At 41.7% G+C, this 25,708-nt stretch overlaps 1 protein-coding gene across 3 annotated transcripts; it reads left to right on the forward strand.

Annotated features, from left to right (window-relative positions):
- The first annotated feature begins 1,429 nt into the window (after positions 1 to 1,429).
- On the forward strand, positions 1,430 to 25,024 carry mlpha (melanophilin a). 3 transcript variants are annotated; one of them, XM_051712536.1, is made up of 15 exons: positions 1,430 to 1,524; positions 2,810 to 2,954; positions 4,419 to 4,640; positions 5,141 to 5,253; positions 10,575 to 10,616; positions 10,780 to 10,841; positions 11,062 to 11,151; positions 11,241 to 11,358; positions 19,251 to 19,447; positions 22,013 to 22,096; positions 22,248 to 22,478; positions 23,022 to 23,192; positions 23,371 to 23,535; positions 23,632 to 23,703; positions 23,820 to 25,024. In XM_051712536.1, the coding sequence occupies exons 2-15, from the start codon at positions 2,845 to 2,847 to the stop codon at positions 23,883 to 23,885; spliced, it is 1,743 nt and encodes a 580-aa protein (XP_051568496.1). In that variant the 5' UTR covers positions 1,430 to 1,524; positions 2,810 to 2,844; the 3' UTR covers positions 23,886 to 25,024. The 3 variants fall into 3 exon arrangements, with proteins under 3 accessions (XP_051568496.1, XP_051568498.1, XP_051568497.1); XM_051712537.1 differs by lacking the exon at positions 1,430 to 1,524 and adding an exon at positions 1,543 to 1,562; XM_051712538.1 differs by lacking the exon at positions 23,022 to 23,192.
- Positions 25,025 to 25,708: the final 684 nt, after the last annotated feature.

The following is a 25,708-nucleotide window of genomic DNA, read 5'->3' on the forward strand; positions in this document are numbered from 1 at the left end:
AAAAAAAAGAAATGAATATATATATATATTCTCTTTCTTCTGTGCTAGCATCTATGCACTGATCTCTACTACTCCAACCACTTTGAGAACTTGCCAGTGTGATACTGAATATATTGTAGACTTTTGTATGATAAATGGCTAAATGTTCCTCATTTTTAAGTCACTTTAGTCTGCTAAATGACTAAATGTAAATGAACATTATAATATAATGTTTGAACATTATATATATATATATATATATATATATACTGGCTGCCAAAAGTTTGGAATAATGTACAGATTTTGCTGTTTCAGAAGGAAATTGGTACTTTAATTCACCAAAGTGGCATTCAACTGAACACAAAGTATAGTCAGGACATTACTGATGTAAAACAGCACCATCACTATTTGAAAAAAGTCATTTTTGATCAAATCTAGACAGCAGCCATCACTCCAACACCTTATCCTTGAGTAATCATGCTAAATTGATCATTTGGTTCTAGAAAATCACTTGCCATTATATCAAACACAGTTGAAAGCTATTTGGTTCATTAAATGAAGCTTAACATTGTCTTTATGTTTGTTTTTGAGTTGCCACAGTATGCAATAGACTGGCATGTCTTAAGGTCAATATTAGGTCAAAAATGGCAAAAAAAGAAACAGCTTTCTCTAGAAACTCATCAGTCAATCATTGTTTTGAGGAACGAAGACTATACAATGCTTAAAATTGCCAAACGCTCAACACGTTTCATGTACAACAGTAAAGAGAAGACTCAGGGGTGCAGGCCTTATGGGAAGAATTGCAAAGAAAAAGTCACTTTTGAAACAGAAAAACAAAAAGAAAAGTCTTAGGCACATAAGATGTATCACAAAAGCATTTGTCTTAAGATGGTCATTTATATCTTCAGTTTAGTGTGTCAATAGGTAATTTACATTTTAGAATCCCAAACATTCCTTCTGCAAATATAATAGAAAAGAATAGAAGAACAGGGAGCCCTGCAACAGATGGCATGGCCCCACAGAGACCCCCACTGAACATCGTGTCAGTCTGAGATTACACGAAGAGACAGAAGTAATTGAGACAGACTAAATAGAAGCTTGGAACATCCTATCTGCCAACAACCAAGAAAAACTGTGTCCAGGTGTCCCTAGGAGAATTGGTGCTGTTTTAAAGGCAAAGGTGGTCACACCTTTTTTGTTTACTAGACTTTGGATTAAGTTAATTGAAAAATAAAAACTAATTATGGCATTATTTTGAAGAAATCCTCACTATGCAACATTTTTCACCAGTGCATATATATATATATATATATATATATATATATATATATAAACATAATTATTCAAATTATTGTAATTTTAATCCATTTGAAAAAAAAAAAAAAAACTATTCATTTTAAGCATGGACAGGGTGATCTCTTTCCTCTCCCTTTTTCATTTGAACAGACATGTGATTAAGATGACATGCCATACCTCTGACTATTCTCACATCATTTGCCTCATTCTGAGAGACTTGGCAAGAACAGCTCCTTGTCTGCAAGCGAGGTAAACAAAATCTTCAATACCATTTCTGTACCACTTCTGTAAGTGTAATCTCTGCTTTTTAATATTTTAATGTATGACATACATCATTTTAACAGGTATATTAAGTGAATTCTTCTTCTTGCTGTTAGGGTGTCATTGTTTATTACTTTCTAAGACTGTTTTAGCAGGTTTCAAACTTGATTAATCTCCAGAGTTAAATTACATGTAACACAGTGAAATCATTACATCATCGCATCATGCATATCTATGAAACGCCACAGCAAATCAATGCACTATGGTTTAGAATTACGGCAGAAAGTAATTTACAACGAGTTGTTGAGGTCAGTTGATGTGTTAGCAGTATTTATTCTTTAATCAGTAGTTTATGTCTCTTTCATAATGGAATTCACAAACTTGATTTGAATTATTGATAGAGGTGTTTGCTAAACGTCAAAGAAAAATGTATTATGAATGATTTTGGAGACAGTGTTTATATGTATATTTATATAAAATGTTTGCACCAGACTGCGATATGTTCTAGAAATGGGCAAACTCAATGGATAGACTCTTGATTGTGATGACTGTAACACTTTATGAATATAATGCATGTCCTAGAAGCACAGGCTTTGACTGCACATTTGTTGTCCTAATGTTATACTGGAAACCTATTATTTCTCCGAGAGGTGGAATGATAAAAAAGGTCATTACTACAATTTTGTATCGATTAATCGAATAATATTTTAATTGGTTTGTTAAATATATATTTATAATGTTACACACTGATGTGAGCCTTAAAGTCAAATTATAAATAACTGAAATCAATTTAATTTATTGCACAAGTGTCATTTCTTCACTTCCACAGAGCTGCCCGTCAAACACATGGCAACAAAAGTGATAACTCATTGGATTTCTAATTATCTTTATTCATTTTAACATAAGTAAAGTCCTCACTTTAAGTTTAAATAGCCTATACAGTATGTTAGCTAGATATCATTTGCAGACCATATAGTCATGGCTAATTTTACCCTCTGAATGTCCACCCTGTTATTGTCTATACTGACCCTGCCCACCTAACAGGATGGATATCTGACATATTCCTGTGACCTGTATGATTAATACAATCTTTAACATGTCCCTTTAATAAAGTAACATAAAGTAACATAGTAACAAAGATTCTAATAAAAGTGTTTCATTTTTCAAAAGTTGCAATTCCGAAAAGGCACAGAATTGTAGGAATGACCCAAAAGAGAAGCTTTAACCTTATAATTCGAACATGTTGGTCATGTGTATTGTTGGTATTGTTAAGGAAATTAAAATAAAAAGATCATCTGAGCTCTAAGTATGGACAAGAAGTTGGACCTGTCCAGACTATCAGAAGAGGAGGCCAAACATGTATTGGAGGTCATTCAGAGAGATTTTATGCTGAGAAAAAAGGAAGAAGAGCGGCTTGGGTGAGGATTTTAAATGACATTGTTAAACGTTATGTTACCATTGAGACAAATCTGCTGTGACTTCACCTAACATTGGATTTAAACTTTAATACAGTGACACAAGTGACTCATCAGTCAGCACAGACTCCAAAAGATATCCATAGGCTGTCTTATACAGTATATGTATGTAGTCTTGTGTTCTGTCGGGTCTAGTATTTACAATGTATGATCTCTTTAATATTTCTCTATAGTACATACTCTATCTGTAGTACACGGGATTGGAACAGGGCTATGAGAAGGCCACTGTTGTAAAAACATCATGATGATCATGGAATAGTCACAAGGCCTGATCACACCATACCACTGGCTGGGAAAACAAGATGCCCCAGAGCTCTGTTCTTTTGCTAAAAGGAGGTCTCTGTTTGGATATTGAATTGTTCATGTCGGAAAACAGATTCTTTTCTGTTTGTTTATGGCAAGGACAATTTTATTCTTGATCAGATTTTTTTTAAGACACACAGACAGTGTTCGAGGGCTGATTTTAAGTATTAATGGGAATATAAAGGAAAATAAGTGATTAGAGGAGCGCTTTATAGTATTCCATTTCAGATGTTTATTGCCATTACAGAACTCTATGAGGCTTCATTTGGGACTGGTGTCCTGCACTAATATCAGGGCTTGTCCTTCATTAACCCTTGTGTGGTGTTCGTTTGTGAGTCACAATTGTGGTGTTCGCTGGGTCAAAAATGACCCGAACATACATGTGTAATATTTACTTTTTTAACTTTATTTATTTATGTTTTTATTTTTTATTTTAAAGATATGTAAAAATCACAAATTTTACTAAAGTAAAAACACTAAAGTTGTGAATTTTGTGGGGGGATTTTATGGTATTTAGACCTTATTTACCTCTAAATTACACCATTCATTTTCATAAAATATAAGCTCATTTTGTTATCTTCATTTCAATAAAAACCTTAATTTCGGTAAATTGAAAGAGTGTCAAAACATAACAATTTGTCATGTACTGGGGGTCTCTGGTGACATCTGCTGGAATAAAAAACAACAATTACATGAAATAACAACTATGTTCAGTAGATGGTTCCAGTACTTCATGCATTTGCTGATCTCTATTAGCCAATGTCGTTACAAACTCAATTTCTAGATATTATCACAAGTTACGCATTAGATGTATATTTAGACATTATATATATATATATATATATATATATATATATATATATATATATATATATATATATAATAAAAATAAAAACGATTATTTGTCAAATCGTAGCATTTTTGCTAAACCACTTGTGTTGAAGTGTCAGGTTTTGCAATGATGCTCCAATATGCTGTCACGCCTGACCATGCTGCCACAGTCAAATCTGATTGTGTAACAAAGAAAAGACTAAGTCACATAATCATGTATGTCATTATGTTCAGACATTCTAAGAGGCTGTGTGTATTTGTATTACACTGAAGGGAGCTGAAATCCAAGATAGAGAAGGAAGAAACGAAGAGGGAACTCTTGGGATCTCAATCAAACCTGGTGGACTCTCACTGTATCCGCTGCCTGCAACCCTTTAAGTTCCTGGTGAACAGCAAACGCCAGTGCATGGACTGCAAACTCTACACCTGCAAAACTTGTAGTCGCTACAACAAGAAGGAGCGTGGCTGGGTATGCGACCCCTGCCGCATGGCAAGGTTAGATCAAATTGGATAACATTTGGAACATGTTTTCAGATTTTACAGCCTATACCTTTGGGTAGACTACAACTCCATGGCCAAAAGTACACTACAACCATGCAATTTCCCCAGAAAAGCATTTCTAGTTGAAAGGGGCTCTTTTTTCATACCAGCATGACAATGCCCCTGTGCACATGGCGAGGTCCATTAAGAAATATTTTACTGAGCCTTCACAAAGCCCAGATCTGAACCCCTTTGAACACCTTTGGCATGATTTGGAATTCCGACTGATGCTCTTGTGTCTAAATGGGTGTCCAAATCCCCACAGTCATGTTCCATCATCTAGTGGAAAGCCTTCCCAGAAGCGTGTAAGCTGCCCATGGTTTTTAAAACGAAATGCTCAACAAGCATATACGACTGTGGTGTTTGGGTATGCATGTTCTTTTGGCCATGGAGTGTATGTGTATAATTAATCAGTAATATGAAATCTGTTGCATAACACCTGTTTGTCTATGTAGGGTCCTGAAAATTGGAACCTTGGGGTGGTACCATGACAACATACGCTCTCGCTTTAAGTGTTTTGGCAGTGCAAAGGTGATGAGGTCACTGTACAAGAGATTAAATGAAGAGGGTGGGTGCTATTAAAAGCCTCCTGATAACCTTTAATGTGTACAAATAAGCTGTCACCATACTGATTCAGTATATCACCAGTCATTTGAAATTGATATCCAAGTGAGTGTTAAGATTTACAATAGATACATTATATATTACAATCTAATACATTAGAAATTGATTGCTTATTAGAGTTTACACATCAGTAATTCTGCAATGCAGTTTGTTACTTTGGGAATTATTTTCTTTGAATATTGGCACAGGGATTTTAATTCAGCATGATATCATGAGGATTTGTATGTATTATTATGTTAAGTGTGGTTATAGTACCAACATATACATTTGCTTACATTTGCATTGACATAGAAACACACAATATTGACATATGGACAGCATTATTTTACGTTTCAACAACATTAGAGACATACGAATGATTGTGTATCCTTATTGAATCTATGAATATTATACAGAATTAATCTGTGCATTTTATTGTATGTATAATCAAAGAGATTAATTAAATGTTCAATGCCATCACATTTATTTGACGCAGTTGACGCATTTACCTAAATTGACTTTATACGTTTTTAGTCTGTTCCGTGTGAATCTGGTGGTATTCAACTTGTTTAGAAGGATTACATCACTTTAACCAAGACTAAACTATAAAATGTTAAATAAATTTTAAAAAATTGTAATCGTTTAATCACTACTTAATCATTAGATTAAAAAAAAAACAAAAAAAAAAAACGCGTTTTCTGAATTTGTTTAGAATAAACAATCATAAAAGTTATACAATCCACGATTATGTAATTCAAGATGGCGCTGCGGATGGCTGCTTCGGTGTGGAGCTCTCTAGCGTTTTTGTTACTTTTGTTTGTTTGTCATGTTTTTTGTCACTCTTTCCTGATCAGTTTCATTCAGAAGCTGAATATTCGGCAGAGCATACCTGATAATTCTTTGTCGGTGTTTGATTATTCGGACATTTTATTAGACATCTTAGTTGGAGGTGCAACAGTGTTCTACAAGTGCTCCAAGAGACACAAGCGAGGGAAGCGCGCCGACATGCTTGTGAAGCTTCGTAAACATGGCTTTAGGACTCCGCTGCCGAGTATTCATCTGGCGAATGTCTGCTCCCTCACCAACAAAATGGATGAACTGCTTCTGCTCACTCAAACAAAAAAGGACTTTTCTAACTCCGCTGCTCTGTGTTTCACGGAAACCTGGCTGAGTGAAGCCAACACGGATAGCACATTACATCTGCCGGGCTTTCAGCTGTTCAGAGCGGATCACATTGCAGTGTTATCGGGGAAAACGAGAGGCGGTGGAACATGCTTTTACATCAAAGAAAGTTGGTGTTCAGATGTAAAAGTGTTGAAGAAGATGTGCTGTCCTAATTTATAAGCGCTCTTTATTAACTGTAAGCCTTTCTACTTGCCACAGGAGTTTTCTTTATTCATTTTGATAAGTGTTTATATTCCTCCACAAGCATGCATAAACGCAGCATTGCAACAGCTGGCTGATCACATCACAGACATGGAGTAACAACACCCGGACTCTCTTATCATTATTCTGGGTGATTTTAATAAAGCAAACCTCACCCGTGAACTGCCAAAATACAAACAACACGTCGCATGCCCCACCAGAGACAGAAATATATTGGATCACTGCTACACCACTGTAAAGGATGCATATCGCTCTGTCTGTGAGGAGGATGTGTGCCAGGTCTTTCGGAAACAAAAAACTAGGAAATCTTCAGGCCCAGACGGTGTCTCACCTGTCTATCTGTAAGTCTACACTAACCAAATGGCCCCCATCTTCACACAGATCTTCAATAGATCACTGGAGTGGTGTGAAGTTCCCTGCTGCTTCACATGCTCCACCATCATTCCGGTCCCCCCCCCCCAAAAAAAAAAAATCACAAGACTTAATGACTACAGACCTGTCGCTCTCACATCTGTGGTCATGAAGTCGTTTGAGAGACTGGTTTTGGCCTGCCCGAAGGACATCATTGGACCCCTGCTGGACCCCCTTCAGTTCGCCTACAGAGCAAACAGGTCTGTGGATGATGCTGTCAGTATGGGACTGTATTATATCCTGCAACACCTTGACAGACCTGGGACTTATGCAAGGATCCTATTTGTGGACTTCAGTTCAGCCTTCAATACCATCATGCCTGATCCTCTCTCAAACAAACTGACCCAGCTCTCCGTGCCCACCCTAATCTGTCGATGGATCACCAGCTTTCTGACAGATAGGCATCAGCTATTGAGACTGGGGAAACTCACAACCGGGACCCTCACTATTAGCACTGTGCTCCTCAGGGATGTGTTCACTCTCCACTGCTCTTCTACCTGTACACAAATGACTACACTGCAAAGGATCCCTCTGTCAAGCTCCTGAAGTTTGCAAATGACACCATGGTCATTGGCCTCATCTGCTATGGTGACAAGTCTGTATCCAGTTGGGAGGTTGAACAGTTGGCTGTCCGGTGTGGTCACAACAACCTTGAGCTGAACACACTCAAAACAGTGGAGATGATAATGGAGTTCAGGAGAAATCCCCCCGCAGTGAAGTCATTCAGGTTCCTGGGCTTTACCATCTCTCAGAACCTGAAGTGGGACACTCACATTGACTCCATTGTGAAGAAGTCTCAGCAGAGGTTGCACTTCCTTCCCCAGCTGAGGAAGTTCAACCTGCCACAGGAGCTGCTGAGACAGTTCTACTCAGCCGTCATTGAGTCTGTCCTGTGTACATCTATAACTGTCTGATTTGGTTCAGCCACCAAATCAGACAGAAGGAACGGACAGTCAGGACTGCTGAGAGGATTATTGGTGCCCCCTTGCCCACCATCCAAGACATGTACGTCTTCAGAGTCAGGAAACGTGCAGGTAGAATCACTCTGGACCCCACACACCCCGCCCACTCCCTTTTTGAACTGTTGCCCAATGGTCAGCGCTACAGAGCTCTGAGCGCCAGGACATCCAGGTCCAAGAACAGTTTTTACCCTCAGGCCACAATTCCTCATGAACAATTAAACTGCCTTCAGGACTCCCCCATAGTGCAATAATGTAAATACATATCTCATGTAAATTCACATTTAATTCAATAACTGTACATACTCCTACCTTGCACATACATTACCACTTGCACATGTACATACACCATTCTGTTATATGTCCTATTATTTGTATGTCTATTTATACTCTTACCTTGTTTTATATTCTGTGTCTCACTCGTTTCTCCTATCACCAAAAAAATTCCTTGTGTACGTGAGAACACTTGGCAATAAAGCTCATTCTGATTCTGATTTTGATAATCCAAGACTTCAGATCCCAGCTTTGTCTGAGGAACAGTCTCAAATAAGTTTTTGTTTGTTTGTTTGTTTGTTTAGAAATGGTAAGGGTTAGGTTTTAGGGGTAAAGGTGAGATTATACATACAGTAATTATTTATATATAATTTTATATAATTATAATATATTTAATTATTGTCACTGTGCATTTATCTGATGTTATATTTTTTATACTGATGAAAAGTAACCACTACCACAGGTTTATTCATTATGTCCATGTTGTATGTTTCAGCATCTGTCCAAATGTACAAAATGTACATGTACATATTATGTATGAATACTTCCACATAATAATGAGATCAGGTTGTTGAGTTATTAAAGGAATATTCCAGGTTCAATACAAGTTAAGCTCAATCAACAGCATTTGCGGCAGAATGTTGATTACCACAAAAATGTACTTTCGACTCGTCCCTCTTTTCTTTAAAAAAAAGCAAAAATCGGCAGGGCCTGGGTAGCTCAGAGAGTATGAGGCTGACTACCACCCCTGGAGTCGTGATTTCAAATCCAGGGCATGCTGAGTGACTCCAGCCAGGTTTCCTAAGCAACCAAATTGGCTTGGTTGCTAGGGAGGGTAGAGTCACATGGGTCCTCCTCGTGGTCGCGATTAGTGGTTCTCTCAATGGGGCGCGTGGTAAGTTGTGCATGGATCGCTGAGAGTAGCATGAGCCTCCACGTGCTGTGAGTCTCCGCGGTGTCATGCACAACAAGCCACGTGATAAGATGCATGGATTGACTGTCTCAGAAGCGGCGGCAACTGAGACTTGTCCTCCACCACCCGGATTGAGGTGAGTAACCATGCCACCACAAGGACCTAGTGAGTAGTGGGAATTGAGCATTCAAAATTAAAAAAAAAAAAAATAATAATCCAGGTTATAGTGAGACATTTACAATGGAAGTGAATGGGGCCAATTTTTAGAGGGTTTAAAGACAGAAATGTGAAGCTTATAATTTTATAAAAGCACTTACATTAATTCTTCTGTTAAAACTCAAAAAGCTGTTTAAATGATAATTATTTTTGACATTACATCATCATGGCAACAAAGTTGGCAACAAAATTGGCCATGACTTTACACAGAAAATGTTAGTAAGTGATTTTATCACAGTAAAATCATGTTAACATACATATTGTTTATGTCTTGTGTCTATACTTTTGAAACAGTAAGTATTTTAATGTTTACAGATTGACCCCATTGATGTCCATTGTAAGTGTTTCACTGTCACACAGATTCTTGCTTTTTTTAAGAAAAGGAGTGGCAAGACAAAATACATTTATGTGGTAATCAATATTATGCCTCATATGCTGTCGATTGAGCTTAACTTGTATTGAACCCGGAACATTCCTTTAATGATCAATGATCAGTATAACATATGTAAATATGTAAAGCCTATATATCTTGGCTTTGAGATGAAGAACAGCAAGAGGCCACAGAGATATCATTGGTTAACCAATGTTTTATTGTTAAACAGCAGGAAAGTGAGTTACTGAGAGGATATTTATTTATGTGTCTGTTAAATTCAAAGAACTCTGTTCAGAGGCTGTCTACAGTATTGAGGTCTAAACTGGGTTACATGCTGTGTCTGGGGCACCGTAGAGCTTGTTGACGTTGTTTATAACCTTGCACGATGGAACATGTTATATAGAAAAATGATAAACATAGGCTGAATGCTCAGAAGGGGATGTACAGTACAGGCACCCCAGGGTTAAAGCTGACTGAAGTGTGACATCTATCTTTGGTTTACAGCAATAAAAGCCATTTAAGTTCTTTGTTTACAGTAATGTAATTACTTTTTTATTATTATTAATTGAATCACATTATCATGCACATAATACATTTTTATGCATTATGTACTTCAGCATATCTGTTAAATTACCTGACTTTATGAATTAAATCCTTTCTGTAGAGAATGTAGACAGCACAGTCAGATTTTCTGCTTGTTGTGTTCTCATAATGCACAGGACCAGTGCTCACATTATTGTCCTTTATTTCCATAGGGCACCGTGATGATGACACACAGAGCATGCCTGACGTCCGCAGTGAGTAAACACATTCATGATGCTGCGGAGAAACAAAAGAAAAAAATAGCTGATGTTGTCACAGAGCAAAGCTGAGGGCGGTTGCCAAAGTGTTGTTGACATTTATTAAAACTATGGATCCACTTTTTACATTGTGTGATATGTTTCTATATGTTTGTCTTAGATGTATATAATGGTCATGATGATGAGCATATTGATGCAGCTGAAGCTCAACGCTATAAGCAGGTAGATTACACTATGTTATGTATTTGTAATTTTTTTAAATCCTGGGAATATGTTAGATGCATTATCTAAAAGCCCTGGGGATCTTTTAAAGTGTGCAGTAAGACAAAAAAGTTTCCTTGAACTGAACTGGACTAAATAATTATTTTCAGAACAGTCACTCTCTTTTTTTGGCACTCATGTTATTTTAAATGAAGTAAAAATTGTCCTGACTTCCTCACAGACACGAAAGACCAAGCGTCTGCTCTCTGTCCACCCAATGGATCTTGACATGGATGAGTATGTCACTCACTCTCGCAGACCGTCTGTGCAGGTATTGAGAGGCCTCGGCCTATTGTTAACAACATTCACACTTTAAATGGGTGCTCAGGCATTATAGTTACTTCTGTCTCTCATCTCCAGTACATCCAGGAAGAGAGAGGAATTCAGCGGAATGATCTAGAATACAACTCTGACATGTACCATCACCATCATCATCGCATGAACCGCAGGAAGAGCCTTGACAGGTTCTCACGCCCAGGTTAAGCAAATACATTCCTGCCTCCATATTTATTTATTTCCCTCCCTCACTTGCTTCCTTTCACAACATGGGGTGGTTTAGACCATGGGGGCCGGGTGTGTTTGTTGTGGGGCAACTGTATTATACCTTAAATGTCCCCTGCACACATATAAAACATAATTTGCTGTTTTAATATTTGCGGTAATGCACATTTTTTAAAGAAAACCAAAGATTCACCAAATCTGAGTGAAAATTACATTTTAATTTTAAAATATATAAACAAACAGGCTCATGACAAATGTTTAAATTAGTCAGTACACCCTAACATTCTGGTTTTACCCACAAACTTTAAGCCATGTTGCCATGCTGTTCTTTAGAATGACTAATGCAGTAACATTCTTGGGTAAAATGAATGGTTGGCTACATCAAGATTTCAGGTTAGAATTTAATAAGTAGGCTATAATCAGCTTGTCTTGTAAATGGTCAGCAGATTCTTTTAAGGATTTTTAAGCACATTTTTAAATTCACTTGTTCATTTTAAATGGTCCGGTGTAACAATTGAATTTGTATCTTTCCCTATCTGTCACTCACTCGACGTTGTGTCGATGTAGTGACACTAGGGGTCACTCTTGGGAGCCCGAGACACCTCTGGTCTTTGATAAAAGGCCAATGAAAATTGGCGAGTGGTATTTGTATGCCACTCCCCTGGACATACGAGTATAAAAGGAGCTGGTATGCAACCACTCATTCAGATTTTCTCTTCGGAGCCGAATGGTCATGCTCACTGAGCTGAATTCCCACGACTGTTCATTCACCTCTGCTGGATCTGACAGTGCATTTCAGTGGCTTCTCCCCCCTCTGTACTGGTGCAATGCAGAGAATGCCCCTGGGTGCTTCAGCAGAAATAAAAGAGTATATTTCTCTAAAAGAGCAGCATACACGGAACGTCTTTTTAAAGATGCGTCTTTCTAAAGATGCTTTTCCGATTGTGTGTTATTCCTGGTTGCGCTTGTTATCTCTCGCCTTCTGACGGTCACGATCACTGTCTTTCGTGTCTGGGCACTGCTCACGCAGAGACAGCGTTCGTAGATGGTCATGTTCTCATTGCAAGGACATGTCCATGGCAACGTTGAGGTCACAGCTCGCCTTTGTAAGAAAGGAAGCCACCCCAGAGGCTCCCTGCCTCGGTCCTCTTACCCACGGGTATGAGGCCAGCATGGCTAGCACTGGGGGCGATTTGGGGACCCCAATGGGACCGCCTCCACCGGGTATCCCCCCGCGGACCTCCCATTACCCAGCACGCTCGTCTGCCCCGATCAGGCTTCCAGATGAGTCCGCCGGCTCGTCTCACGGCAAGTTTGACCACTTATTCGGAGCCCGCAAAAGTGATGAGCTCTCGAGCGCAGCATTGGAGAGCGGGCTCATCCAGTCGGAAGCCTCAGCTGGGCTCCTTCCTTCAGGGATGATTGCCCAGTCACAGGCTGATGCAGAGATGATGACATGCTTTCCTGGGCAACCGCGAGCGTCGGCTAGAGTGGAACCCTCTGCTCTTCCCTGAACCCTCGCGGCTCGGTGATTGGTTCCTGGGCTCACGGCGCCGCTCAAAGCCACGCCCCACCCCCATTCCTTTCTTCCCAGAAGTGCATGAAGAGCTGACAAGGTCACGGGAGGCACTTTTTACTGCCCGGTCCCGATCTTTTCAGCTTCCCGCCCTCACTACCCTCGATGGTGGGGCGGCCAAGGGCTATTTGGCAATCTCCCGGTGGATAAAGGCGCTCGCGGTGCACCTATGCCCGCAGAGCGCCGCCACCTGGCGCGGGTGCCCAAAGCCCCTGTCCAAGGCCTGTAGGTTTATGTCGTCTCTGATGGCCAAGGCCTACAGTGCCGCTGGACAAGCCGCCTCCGCCCTGCATGCCATGGCTCTCCTGCAAGCCCACCAAGGCGCTAAAGGAACTGCATGAGGGTAGTTCCACCCCGGGATTAATACAGGAACCGCGCTTGGCGACCGACCTCGCTCTCCAAGCAACGGAGGTCACGGCGCGGTCTCTCAGGTGGACGATGTCCACAATAGTGGTCCAGGAGGGCCACCTTTGGCTCAACCTGGTCGAGATGGGTGAGGCCGACAGGACACGATTCCTTGCTGCCCCATCTCCCAGGCTGGCCTATTCGGCGACTCCGTCAAGGACTTTGCCCAGCAGTTCTCGACGGTGGAGCAACAGACGGATGCTAGCCGGCATATCCTGCCCTGGCGCGGCTCAAGATCCCGCACCCTGTCTACTCATTGCCAAGGGCGTCCCCCTGCAGTGACTGCACCGACTCCGCCGCAGCCTGCCCCTTCAGCCCGGCCCCGGCGTGGAGCCCACCGCAGGAAGCAGACGCCACCCATCTCGCGACCGCCCAGAACCCATGAATGGTTTCAAAGTGCCCTTGAGACGGGCGACCCAGGGACAACGAAACCCGCTGCTCTGGAGCTGGTAAGCAGATCTCTCCATCTTTTTGTTACCTTTTGCATTTAATTGCGCTGCATGCCCAAGTGGCTGCAGTACTCAAGAGCTCAGCAAGAGCGGTTTCCTTGTTCCCTGGGTCACGTATCCGGTGTGCACGGCCATCATCACAACCACCATCCACCACTCTATTTGGCAGGTTTGGCGCTCCAGCGGCGGTCTCCCGCCCCTGAGCGCCCAGCTGTGGCACAAATCCGCCCCCGATGTGACAGTCTCCACAGGTCATGAGGACAGGCCTCTTCCTCCCCCGTCCCAGGCTGTTCCAGGGTGGTCACAAGGAGCCAGGTAAGTGCTTCGATGTCCTTAGACTCAGCACGGCCACGACGTGGTGTGGCACCTTGAACTCCGCCCCGCCATGAGGCCCCACCTGCCGGTATGTCCAATGTTGTTGTCCCTTTGGTCCCCCTTGCACGGAACTTGGACGCGTGGCTTGCGCTTTCCAATCCATCGCGATGGCTGGTCCGGACTGTCCGACTCGGCTACGTGATTCACTTCGCCGGGCGTCCGCCCAGGTTCAGCTGTGTCCACTTCAACTTGGTGAAGGACGAAAACGCTGCTACCTTGCGTGGAGAACACTACCCTCCTACAGAAGGGCGCGATAGAACCTGTCCCTCCAGCCGAGATGAAGAAGGGGTTTTACAGCCCCTACTTCATCGTACCGAAAAAAGGCGGTGGGTTGCGGCCAATCTTGGACCTGTGAGTACTGAACTAGGCTTTACACAGACTCCCATTCAAGATGCTGATGCAAAAACGCATTCTGGCGAGCGTCCGGCATCAAGATTGGTTCGCGGCGGTAGACCTGAAGGATGCGTACTTCCACGTCTCGATCCTTCCTCGACACAGACCCTTCCTGCGGTTTGCATCCGAGAGTCAGGCGTATCAGTACAAAGTCCTCCCTTTCGGCCTGTCCCTGTCTCCTTGCATCTTTACGAAGGTCGCAGAGGCTGCCCTTGGCCCGTTAAGGGAGGTGGGCATTCGCATTCTCAACTATCTCGACGACTGGCTAATCCTAGCTCATTCTTGAGACATGTTGTGTGCACACAGGGACCTGGTGCTCTCACACCTCAGCCGACTAGGGCTTCGGGTCAACTGGGAAAAGAGCAAGCTCCTCCCGGTTCAGAGCATCTCTTTTCTCGGTTTGGAGTTGAACTCTGTCTCCTTGTCGGCACGCCTTATGAATGAGCGCACCCAGTCGGTGCTGGCCTGTATGAAGGCGTTCAAACAGAAAACAGCGGTTCCACTGAAACTTTTTCAGAGGCTCCTGGGGCATATGGCATCCTCGGCGGTGGCCACCCCGTTTGGGTTGATGCATATGAAGCCGCTTCAGCACTGGCTCCAGACTCGAGTCCCAAGATGGGCATGGCACCACGGGACAAGAGGCCCCCCTCGGCATAAACGCGCTGGCACACAGCTGGCCCCCTTGCATTCGCAAATGTGCATTTTCCCCCAGTGAGCCTACTTGCAGGAGGTCGAGGAGCAGGTCATCCTGGTAGCACCCTACTGGCCCGCCCAGGCGTGGTCCTCAGACCTCACGCTCCTCGCGACAGCCCCCGGCGAATTCCCCTGAGGAAGGATCTTCTTTCTCAGGGACGGGGCACCATCTTGCACCCGCGACCAGACCTCTGGAATCTCCATGTCTGCGGTGGTAGACATGATCACTCAGGCTAGGGCCTCCTCTACGAGTCACCTGTATGCCTTTAAGTGGCGTCTGTTCGCTAAGTGGTGTTCTTCCTGTCGGGAAGACCCCCAGAGATGTGCAGTTGGATCAGTGCTTTCCTTCCTGCAGGAGAGGTTGGAAGGGAGGCTGTCCCCTTCCACCTTAAAGGTGTACGTTGCCGCCATAGCAGCACACCACAACGCAGTCGACGGTAAGTCCTTAGGGAAGCACAACCTGATCATCAGGTTCCTAAGAAGCGCCAGGAGGCTGAATCCCTCCAGACCGCGCCTCGTTCCCTCATCGGACCTCTCTGTAGTTCTTCAGGGTCTACAGAGAGCCCCCTTTGAGCCTTTGCAGTCAGCCGAGCTTAAGGCACTCTTCTTGAAGACTGCCCTCCTGACTGTGCTCTCTTCCATCAAGAGGGTAGGTGACCTGCAAGCGTTCTCTGTCAGCGAAACGTGCCTGGAGTTCGGTCTGGGTTACTCACACGTGATCCTGAGACCTCGACCGGGCTATGTGCCCAAGGTTCCCACCACCCCTTTAGGGACCAGGTGGTGAACCTGCAAGCACTGCCCCAGGAGGAGGCAGACCCAATCCTGTCATCGCTGTGTCCGGTGTGTGCTTTACGCATCTATTTGGATCACACGCAGAGCTTTAGAATCTCTGAGCAGCTCTGTGTCTGCTTTGGTGCACAGCGGAAAGGAAGCGCTGTCTCCAAGCAGAGGATCGCCCGCTGGCTCATTGACGCCATAACTAAGGCATATGTTGCCCAGGACATTCCGCCCCCGGTGGGGCTACAAGCCCATTCTACCAGGGGTGTAGTGGCTCCCTGGGCCCTGACCAGGGGTGCCTCTCTAACAGACATTTGTAGAGCAGCAGGCTGGGCAACACCCAACACCTGTGCAAGGTTCTACAACCTCCGGGTGGAACCAGTTTCATCCCAGGTAGTGGCACGCAACACAAGCGGATAAGCCCGGGATAGCTGGCCTGGTGTATCACTTGCACATAGCGCCTTCCACCTCCTTTTGAGCTGAAGATGTGCGCCATTAATTCCCAGTAGTGTTCACAAGTTTGCTCCCTGGTTGACTTCCTCCGAACCCTGTGGCAGTCGAGTTTTCGGAGAGATTTGCTGCTGGCCCAGTACACGAGCTAACTAAAAGCCCTGTTCTGGGGTAGGTGCTCCGCATGTGGCGGTTCTCTGTAAGGCTAACCCCATGCGATTATATATCTTCCGCTAATTCATTTCCCTGTTGGCAAACTGCGTCTTCCTTGGGCAGAGCCCCTCTGCCCCAGTCTCCATGTTTGTAGTAACTCCTCCCCCATTGGGCAGGATCTACCTTGAAGACTCTCCACATGGTTGGAAAGACCATGTGATGTATTTTTCCAATTAAGTATCCCCCCCTCTCTTTGAGCAAGGTGTGGTCTCTGCTGTGTCTTCCCCTTGGGAGGGACACCCCTCAACTAGACCTGGCGGCCCAGTTGGATAATCCCCCTTCTTTTTTAGGGAGTGGAAAAAAAGAAGGAGAAAAGAGGCCACGGCTGGGTTAAGCCTGTCTCTATCTTTTGGGTAGTTGACTTGTCCCCAAAAAGGGCCGTTCGACACTCATAACTATGTTGGGGGAGGTTACGTGTCGACCTGGTTTGCTGGCTATGAGGCACACAGTAGTCTGCCCACCACACACCGCCAGTTCATGTAACACAGTTCAGCCAATTGTGGCGTTTCATATAGGGACCCCTAGTGTCACTACATCGACACAACATCGAGTGAGTGACAGATAGGGAATTTCATGGTTACTTGTGTAACCTCCATTCCCTGATGGAAGGAACGATATGTTGTGTCCCTCCTGCCACAACGCTGAACTACCCGCTGAAATGGCCGGACCTTATATCGGCTCCTCAGCATAAAACCTGAATGAGTGGTTGCATACCAGCTCCTTTTATACCCGTATGTCCGGAGGAGTGGCATGCAAATACCACTTGCCAATTTTCATTGGCCTTTTATCAAAGACCAGAGGTGTCTCGGGCTCCCAAGAGTGACCCCTAGTGTCACTACATCGACACAACGTCTCGTTCCGTCCATCAGGGAACGGAGGTTACACAAGTAACCATGACGATCTCAATTACTATGAGTTTAAAAAAGTTGCATGCATCGTAATTATAAGTGACTGTAACATTGGGTTCTTGGAGTGGAAGAGGAAGAGACGCAGGGAGTAGATACTTTAAGTCTTTTAATAATGAATGCTGGAGTGGAACAAACAATAAAGCTTAACAATAGTAATCGCTGGAGTGGAAAAAACACTGGAGTAGAACAAACTATAAAGTTAAACATCACAAACTAACAACACAACATAACACTTCAAGGACTGACAATGGATGAACAAAACTAGAGGGTATTTATACACAAGGAACTAAATGAGGGAATGGAATACAGGTGAGGATGATGAGGAGCAGATGGAAGTGATGAGGGAAGTGAACTAAGACAAATAACACAATAACCGCTCGTGAACTCTCCGGTTAACCAAATATTACAAAAGGTTACCGTGCACATATTTAGGGTATTAAGGCATCTTTCGCTTTAAAATTAAACATTAAATTCATGCAGGACTTAAACATTTTAAAGTCCTCCATACAGTTGCACAATTCTGTCACTTATATGAATTTAACCCATCAGCTTTGTACACAGCCAGGGTAAACTACACATTATATTTTTTTTTGGGGGGGGGGGGGATTTTTCCCTTTTTCACCCAATTTGGAATGCCCAGTTCCCAGTGCACTTTTTAAGTCCTCGTGGTCGCATAGTGATTCGCCTCAATCCGGGTGGCGGAGGATGAATCCCAATAGTCTCTGCGTCTAAGACCATCAACCCACGCATCTTATCAAATGGCTTGTTGAGCGCGTTGCCACGGAGGCTTCACACCATCCACCGCGGCATCCGCGCCCAACTCACCACGTGCCCCACTGAGAACGAAGAACATTATAGCGACCACGAGGAGGTTACCCCATGTGACTCTACCCTCCCTAGCAACCGGGCCAATTTTTTTGCTTAGGAGACCTGGCTGGAGTCACTCAGCACGCCCTGGGATTCGAACTAGCAAACAAGCGAACTCCAGGGGTGGTAGCCAGTGTCTTTTACCACTGAGCTACCCAGGTCCCTACTGCACATTATCTTTGTGTTTAGAAGCGTTTTGTAAATCAGACGCTGTTCTCTGTAGTCTAGAAAATAAACACGCTGCACCTGTGAGACGCAGATTCCCTGCGCGCGCACTTGGGTGCATGTGCTCACGCTGCTGTCGTCCAGCACGCATTCAGCTGATCAAATGGTATTTCACATTAAGGCTGACATTTACGTGGATTTATAATAGATATCTAAAAAAAAAATATATGATTTAGAGCTTGGGGCCCTTTGGGTTTAGAGGCCCCTGGGCAACGGCCCAATAGGCCTGATGGTTAATCTGTCCCTGGACATGGGGGCACTGGCCCCCCGGGACAATTAAATGCAAAATGACTCATGGCAAATTAAAATGCAAAAGGACTCATACTTCACTGTATATATTTAGTTACATAGTATGCAACTGGCAATATACACACAGAGTTCCGATCCCTGACGAGCCCCCAAAAACGTTACAATGTGACAAACCCTGCCAGTAAATATAAAACAACAAGAACAAACAGAAAGAAATCCTAGAAATCCTGAAATCTACTTTATATGATATTATCCTAAAAAAATGATGTACCCTTCAACTTTGTTTTAGATGATGGCCTATACTCTGAACACAGAATTATACGTGCTCGATCTCTCTCAAAAATCAACTCCTCTCTGGCTCCGCGCCAGATCTACCTGGACACTTCAGAGGAGGAGGACATGTTTCGTTTTCCCATCTACCAGCTGCCCCCACGACGCCGCAGTCGAGCATCATCTCAGGAAAACATTAATCAAGGAGCACCACCGGTATGATCATAGTCTATTAGACTTTCTTTATATTTTAAGTATGGTTATGCTTAACCAACTATTGTTGGTTAGATTAGTTTAACCTCATGTTTAGTCTCAAGGCGCGACCAATAAATAGGAATATAATTTTGGAAGCAAGTTTCTTTTTAACACTCTCGCAGAGTATAAAGTGCAGCAATTAAAAGAGGCTGCTTGACAATTCGTTTTTTTATTTTGCTGGTTTCACATGCGCTCAACGCCCGCACACACCTTCTTCACCTGCACCGTGCAAAGGTAAATGTTACCGCGCATTTAGCCGTAAAGCTGACTTATGCTTCTGCATTGAACCTATGGCGTATGCGCCACGTAGTGGCCAATGCGTTGGTTTGCATTTATAGTTCTGTGTTGGTGTGTGTCTGCATCGTTCTGTGAGTACACAGCCAAAACGCTAACTATATATTTCATAAATAAACAAAAGCAATGCAATTTCTGGATTCAAAAGTATTATTAAATTATTGTAGCATTAAAAATGAGTTCAAAGTATGTGAACGTTGAAATTTAGGTGCATATTATTTATTATACGTTGCCTACATTGCAGACAGAAAATATAGGAGAAATTACTGTATGCTTGCTCTTGAGTCACTTAAATAATAAATATTTTGGCACACTTTTGACATTCTGTGCTGAAAAAGAAATCGACAAATTAATTAATTAATAACTACTCACCTGAATAACACAAAATGGGTGTCATTTTAAAGAATTTACAATGCATATAGGCAATATAACCAACTCTTACCAGGTGTTTTATTAATTTACTGACAAATTAGAAGTGTTCCATTTCCATAACTTATGAAATATGATTATTTACTGAATATACACTGTTAAACATACGGTCAAATCATCGTGCCGATTGGAAAGTTCACGAGTACAAAACATGATGTGATATGATGCATAGATATTAAAATAAACTTGGATAAAATGTGACGCTACCACAGATATCCTTGTTATCATCCTGGGGGGTGGTCTCTGGTTAAAGTGGACCAATCACAGCTGTTGTGGTCTGCGTCGACACAATGCACAGTTAAATTTTTGAAGAGGTGCACGCTGGAGGTTTGACGCAGAAGTATAAATCTCCCTTTAGCCTCCTGCTAGTTGCACACAAAAAAATGACAAGAGGTGGCTGAAATCCCCAGTTCCAATCTGATTGCAGTCTGAACTTCTGGGAGTCAGGGGTACAGTTTTTTATTAGTCTTTCTGGAAACAAAGTCATGTTTACAAGGTGCCGAACGACTACATTCAACAGCTTGCTGAATTTGACAAAGTTTGCATCAAATCTTTGGAAGATATTCAGAGTTTTGAGGCATTAAGTATCAAGTTAACAGTTATTCACAAACAGAACTGTACATTCTGCTTAGTTATCTGAAATATGTCTAATAATCAGTAAGGGTGGGTAAAAATTATATCGATTAAATATAAAAAATATTGATTTTCCAATTAATCACGATCTCGATATCGATTCTTAAATCCCAAGGCCAATCTTTTACTCTATGCACAACCCTCCACTTTAATGAGAAGAAATCACTCGCATTTGCAACCAAATTTCGCACTTATGCGACTAAAATGTAAATGTATATAGCAACTGGCTGGTAAATGTTCAGATTTCACTCATCAGTAATTGTGTAGTTTAGTGGTGAAGCTTTTACTGCACGTTGAGAGTTTAATTTTGTTCCACGTAATGAGTGTCCAAAGACAAGATCCACGCGACCCATTTATCATTGAATAATATCTCTTTTAATACCCTTTCTGTTCTTTACAGTCAGTTGTTGATCAAAAACAACAAACAATAAACATTTAATTCTAATCACGCTTCGCACAGATGAGATAAAGCCGTTCGAGTCCTCTCTCCTTAACATGCGCTCATTTAAAGGTGCTGTTTACAGAAGTATTTTTCTTAAAGAGACAGTACCGGTTTTAACACGTGTTCAACAAATCAGTGTAAATACATGTAAAATAGTGCAAATTATGCAATTAAACAATAAACATGGGACAAAATATAATATATGAAATATAATATCTTATTCATTGATTGAATACATTTATTTGTTCATTTTTAAAAAGCCAAAATGTGACCAAAATGATGAAAAAGTAAAAAAATGTAATTAGTAAAATTAATATTTTCGTAATGTACCTAGTCAGAAGGTCCCCGGTATAATTAATTAATTTCTTTCAAGCAATGTAAGCAAAAGGGACATTATAACTGAAATATAACAAATCGAATCAAGAGCTTGTGAATCAGAATCGAACTGAATTGGGAAATCTGTATCAGTACCCTGCCCTAATAATCAATGCTTATTATTTTTGGATGGACCGAAATTACGATCACAAAGTCTACACATATATATTCTTCTCTTCTGTTTGCTGAGACCTCTGCGCCAACTTTTGAAACGTACTATTATTCTTCATGCCGGTCTATTATTATGATTGATTTCAAAGTCTGGCTGTGCAAGTATTACATGCACTCACAGCATAGCAATAACACAAGTGTGTTGTTTATTACTTTCCCTTTAAACTGTTGCTGTGAGGTAGATCAATGAGCTGAGCAAGAGAATGTCTGCCATTGAGAGTCTCTTGAATCGACTGGAAGTGAAAATGACTTTGCCTGCTGATCAGGTAGGAATAAAGCCTCAAAAACCAAACCTGCAAAGTAGAATATATTCTAATGGTTCTTTTTAGGACTAAGGTTTTATACTGTAGGTCCCTCTCATGTACAGTTGCTCATTGTTTAATTCTATTGTAAATTGTTGTTTTGTTATCTCTGCAGCCTGTTCTGCCCACAGCAGGGCAGCTGGAGGAGGATAAGCTGAGGAGAAAACTAGATGAGCTGATGAGTGACAAGGCACTTTCCTCTGATGAGGATGAGCCAAAGTTGCCTCCTCAGTCCAATGGGTCTACTGTGAGTCGTGCACTAAAGGGGGGCCAGACACCTATGCCCCCTGCACCCCAAGAACCCTTGAGCTCCTCCAGTGATGAGATGCCCACTGAAGCGCAAAAGGTGAGCACAAAGACAAGTAACATATACATAGAGGCCAAAATCTGTTGGAGATGCTGATGTCTTTTCCCAAGGTAAGGTGAAATCCTCAACAAAGTCACTTAAGATAAGAAATGCCCATAATAATGAAAGTTTTTTTCGAACCAAAAAAAAAAAAAAAAATGCAGATTCAGTCTTGATTTCTCACCATGGGATTGAAATAGCCAACCAGTTGATATTAAAAGTCCCACAAATTTATTTCCATATTATTAGTACTTTAACAAACCTTTAATAAGGATGCTGGAGCAAATACATCATGTTTTAACAAGGCTGAATTTTACACTAGCACGTTAATCCTCATAGCCAATGAAAGTCGTTCATTGACTTTCATAGCTCCCCTGGGTTGTTTTCATAAATAGCAATAACTTATCTAAGGATCATGAAGCATTAGCAACATTTGTGCCTCATTAAGCTATAACTTTAGCAATGACAATACCTTCCTACAGTAGTTTTTAAGGGTTTTAAGCTCCTCTCAGTTAATTACTGTTCCCTTTACATGGCTTTCAGAGATCCACTGCAGCGGCCCTTTGTGACATCACAACCGAGATTCTAAGAACAATTAATGCCACTGAAAGCGCTATGAATGAGTTGGCCCCCTCGAATCCTATTGACAGACTTCAGTTAGCGGGCACAGATGTTAAGCAGGCTGATGATGCATACAGGGAACTTGAGGAAAATGTAAGCGTATTCCTCTAATAGACTTTTTTCTCTTTTTGTTTTTGAAGGACAGAGATTAGACACATAAAATGCCAATGGCATGACCAAGCGCTTTTATGCCTTTTGCATCACTGTATCACTGAAGTTCATGAGCTTTTTGATCAGAATTCTACATTTTCTTTCTTCTTTTTTACTGCAGGTGTACTTGGCTGCTGGAAAGTTCTTCGATATGGAGAGGAAGTTACGAATGATTGAGCAGAATGCTAAAAATCACTACAGTGGCCCACTAACTGATTCAGAACTCTCTGAACTGGAGGACCAGGTCTCTTTGGCAGCTGCTAAAGTTCAGAGCACGGAGAGTGAGGTGAGCAACAGCTCATGAATAATTGATTAATAAATTATTATACTGAAATTCAATCTATCTGTCTGTATATTTATTTTTTTATTTGTTATTTATCAGGTCTCAGACATTGAGAATAAGATAGCCGCTCTAAATGTTAAAGGACTATCAATCGATAAAGCCAAGAAAAAGGTGAAGTTCAAATGAATCAAAATAATCAATACTGACATGGTATAATCAAAGGGTTTACATTGATCATAAGCACAATTTGCTACTAATTAGATGCATATTTTTCTTCTGACTTTCAGGCACTGAGTGTACAACAAAAAAGGAAGTTTTCCCAAGAAATTCCTTCAAACAGAGTGCATTTTTAACTGGAAACAGGACATCAATTGAACATTTCTGTTGCTCTAATCAGCTCTTTATCCATCTACACACTTGCCTCTCCATTCATACATTCACCCAGTCCAAAGATTGATAGCAAATCATCAAAAGACAAAAGGTGCATCTCAATCTGTTCCTTAGTTCAGTTGTCAGGGCACTGATCAGGGAGTCGGCCATTTCTCAATCGCAAAATTGTTCCAGTGCACTGAAAGGTTTGCTCCCTAAATGCACAGTAAAAAACACCAAAGAGGAGTCCGCTGCCATGACCCCCTCACCCCCCCAGAACAGAGACGCCAATAAGAGTCTCGCCTAGGGCTCCAGAATGGTCTGAAACGGCCCTGCTTTCATCCATAATGACCATGAAATGTAAACAATCTTTTAACTATTAGGGTTGTAAGGTTAAAAATACACTCCATTATATTTGTATTTCTTTTATGTAATTTACCTGTGCAATTTCATAATAACATTGCACGTTTGAATATCTACAATGAAAATGTTTGACAGTGTCATTTATACAGCGATGTTGTTAATTAATACCAGGCCAGGTGTGTTTTAATGCGCAAGCTCGTAATGGTGTCGCAGGTGATTGACTAATAAGTGTCCCAATGTTCAGTGGATCAGTACCCTTGCCCAAATTTATGTACAGTACATATTATACTGATTCACGACATAGGGAGCTAGGGAGCTAACTGAGATCACCCAAAGACATAATAATATGGTGACCCCAAGGGACAGTGTTATCCTGTGTCAATATTCAACCTTCTTGAACTACAGTATGTGTTTTTACAGTTATATAACATTATAATGATTATTCATGTTCTTACTGGTACAACTTGGATCATATTACAGAACCAGGAATAACACACTAAACAAATGTAATTAACTGAAAACAATACTGTAAATGTCTGACAGTGAATTTGTCAAAGCTCTCTCTAATGACTACTATTTGGCTTACATTAGTCCTTGTGAAGATATCTAACTTTGTTCACGTGTTACTTGGTTAAATGCTTTATTTAAAATGTCAATATTCTTTGGCACTGATCTTGGCTTAGCACTCGCACACACTTTGTGTCTTGTGTATATAATCAGATAAAAAAGTAACAGGAATAAAATAATTAATACATGTTGATGACTGACTTTGCATTGTTTTTCCTCAAATTAACTTTTTACCTTTTCGAATTTATGTGAATGAACCCTTATGTTGTGTTCTGGTCATTCTGACCCTGACAATGTTTTTTCGTTGTGTTCACGGTCAAAAATGACCGGCCATTGGAAATGAATGGACTACAAAATACAGAAATATTAAGTGTTCAGGAGTGTCCCAATCCTTTAGATGAGCACATATGTGGATGTGTGTTTGCACACACAAATTCCTTGGACATACGCACACACACACACACACACACACACACACACACAAACACACAATGTGTGTTGAGCTCCCCTTTTGTGCATTGTCTTTCCACACACTTTGAGGAATATTTCAAGACCTAATTATCATATTATGTTGTGTTTGGGCTTGTTTGAATCGGTAAAGTCTGCTGTAAGTTACGCTACATCATTATCTATGTTATATATATATGCTCTGGGAAGTAATAAGAAAAAACATGAAAAAAAAAAGACACTCCTGTTTATTATCTTTATATGTGTCAGTGGGAATTTCATACACTAAAACTCACTGCAGTTTGGCCTCTGACTGAAACAAATTTGCTCATTGCATTCTACTAATTGAGACCTTTCTAACGATATACAACACATGGCTATCTCATCTTTTTTATGGTTTTACCAACTCTGAATATAATTGTTGTGAGAA

Source organism: Myxocyprinus asiaticus, chromosome 12, assembly GCF_019703515.2.
Source record: "Myxocyprinus asiaticus isolate MX2 ecotype Aquarium Trade chromosome 12, UBuf_Myxa_2, whole genome shotgun sequence".
Lineage (NCBI taxonomy): Eukaryota > Metazoa > Chordata > Actinopteri > Cypriniformes > Catostomidae > Myxocyprinus > Myxocyprinus asiaticus.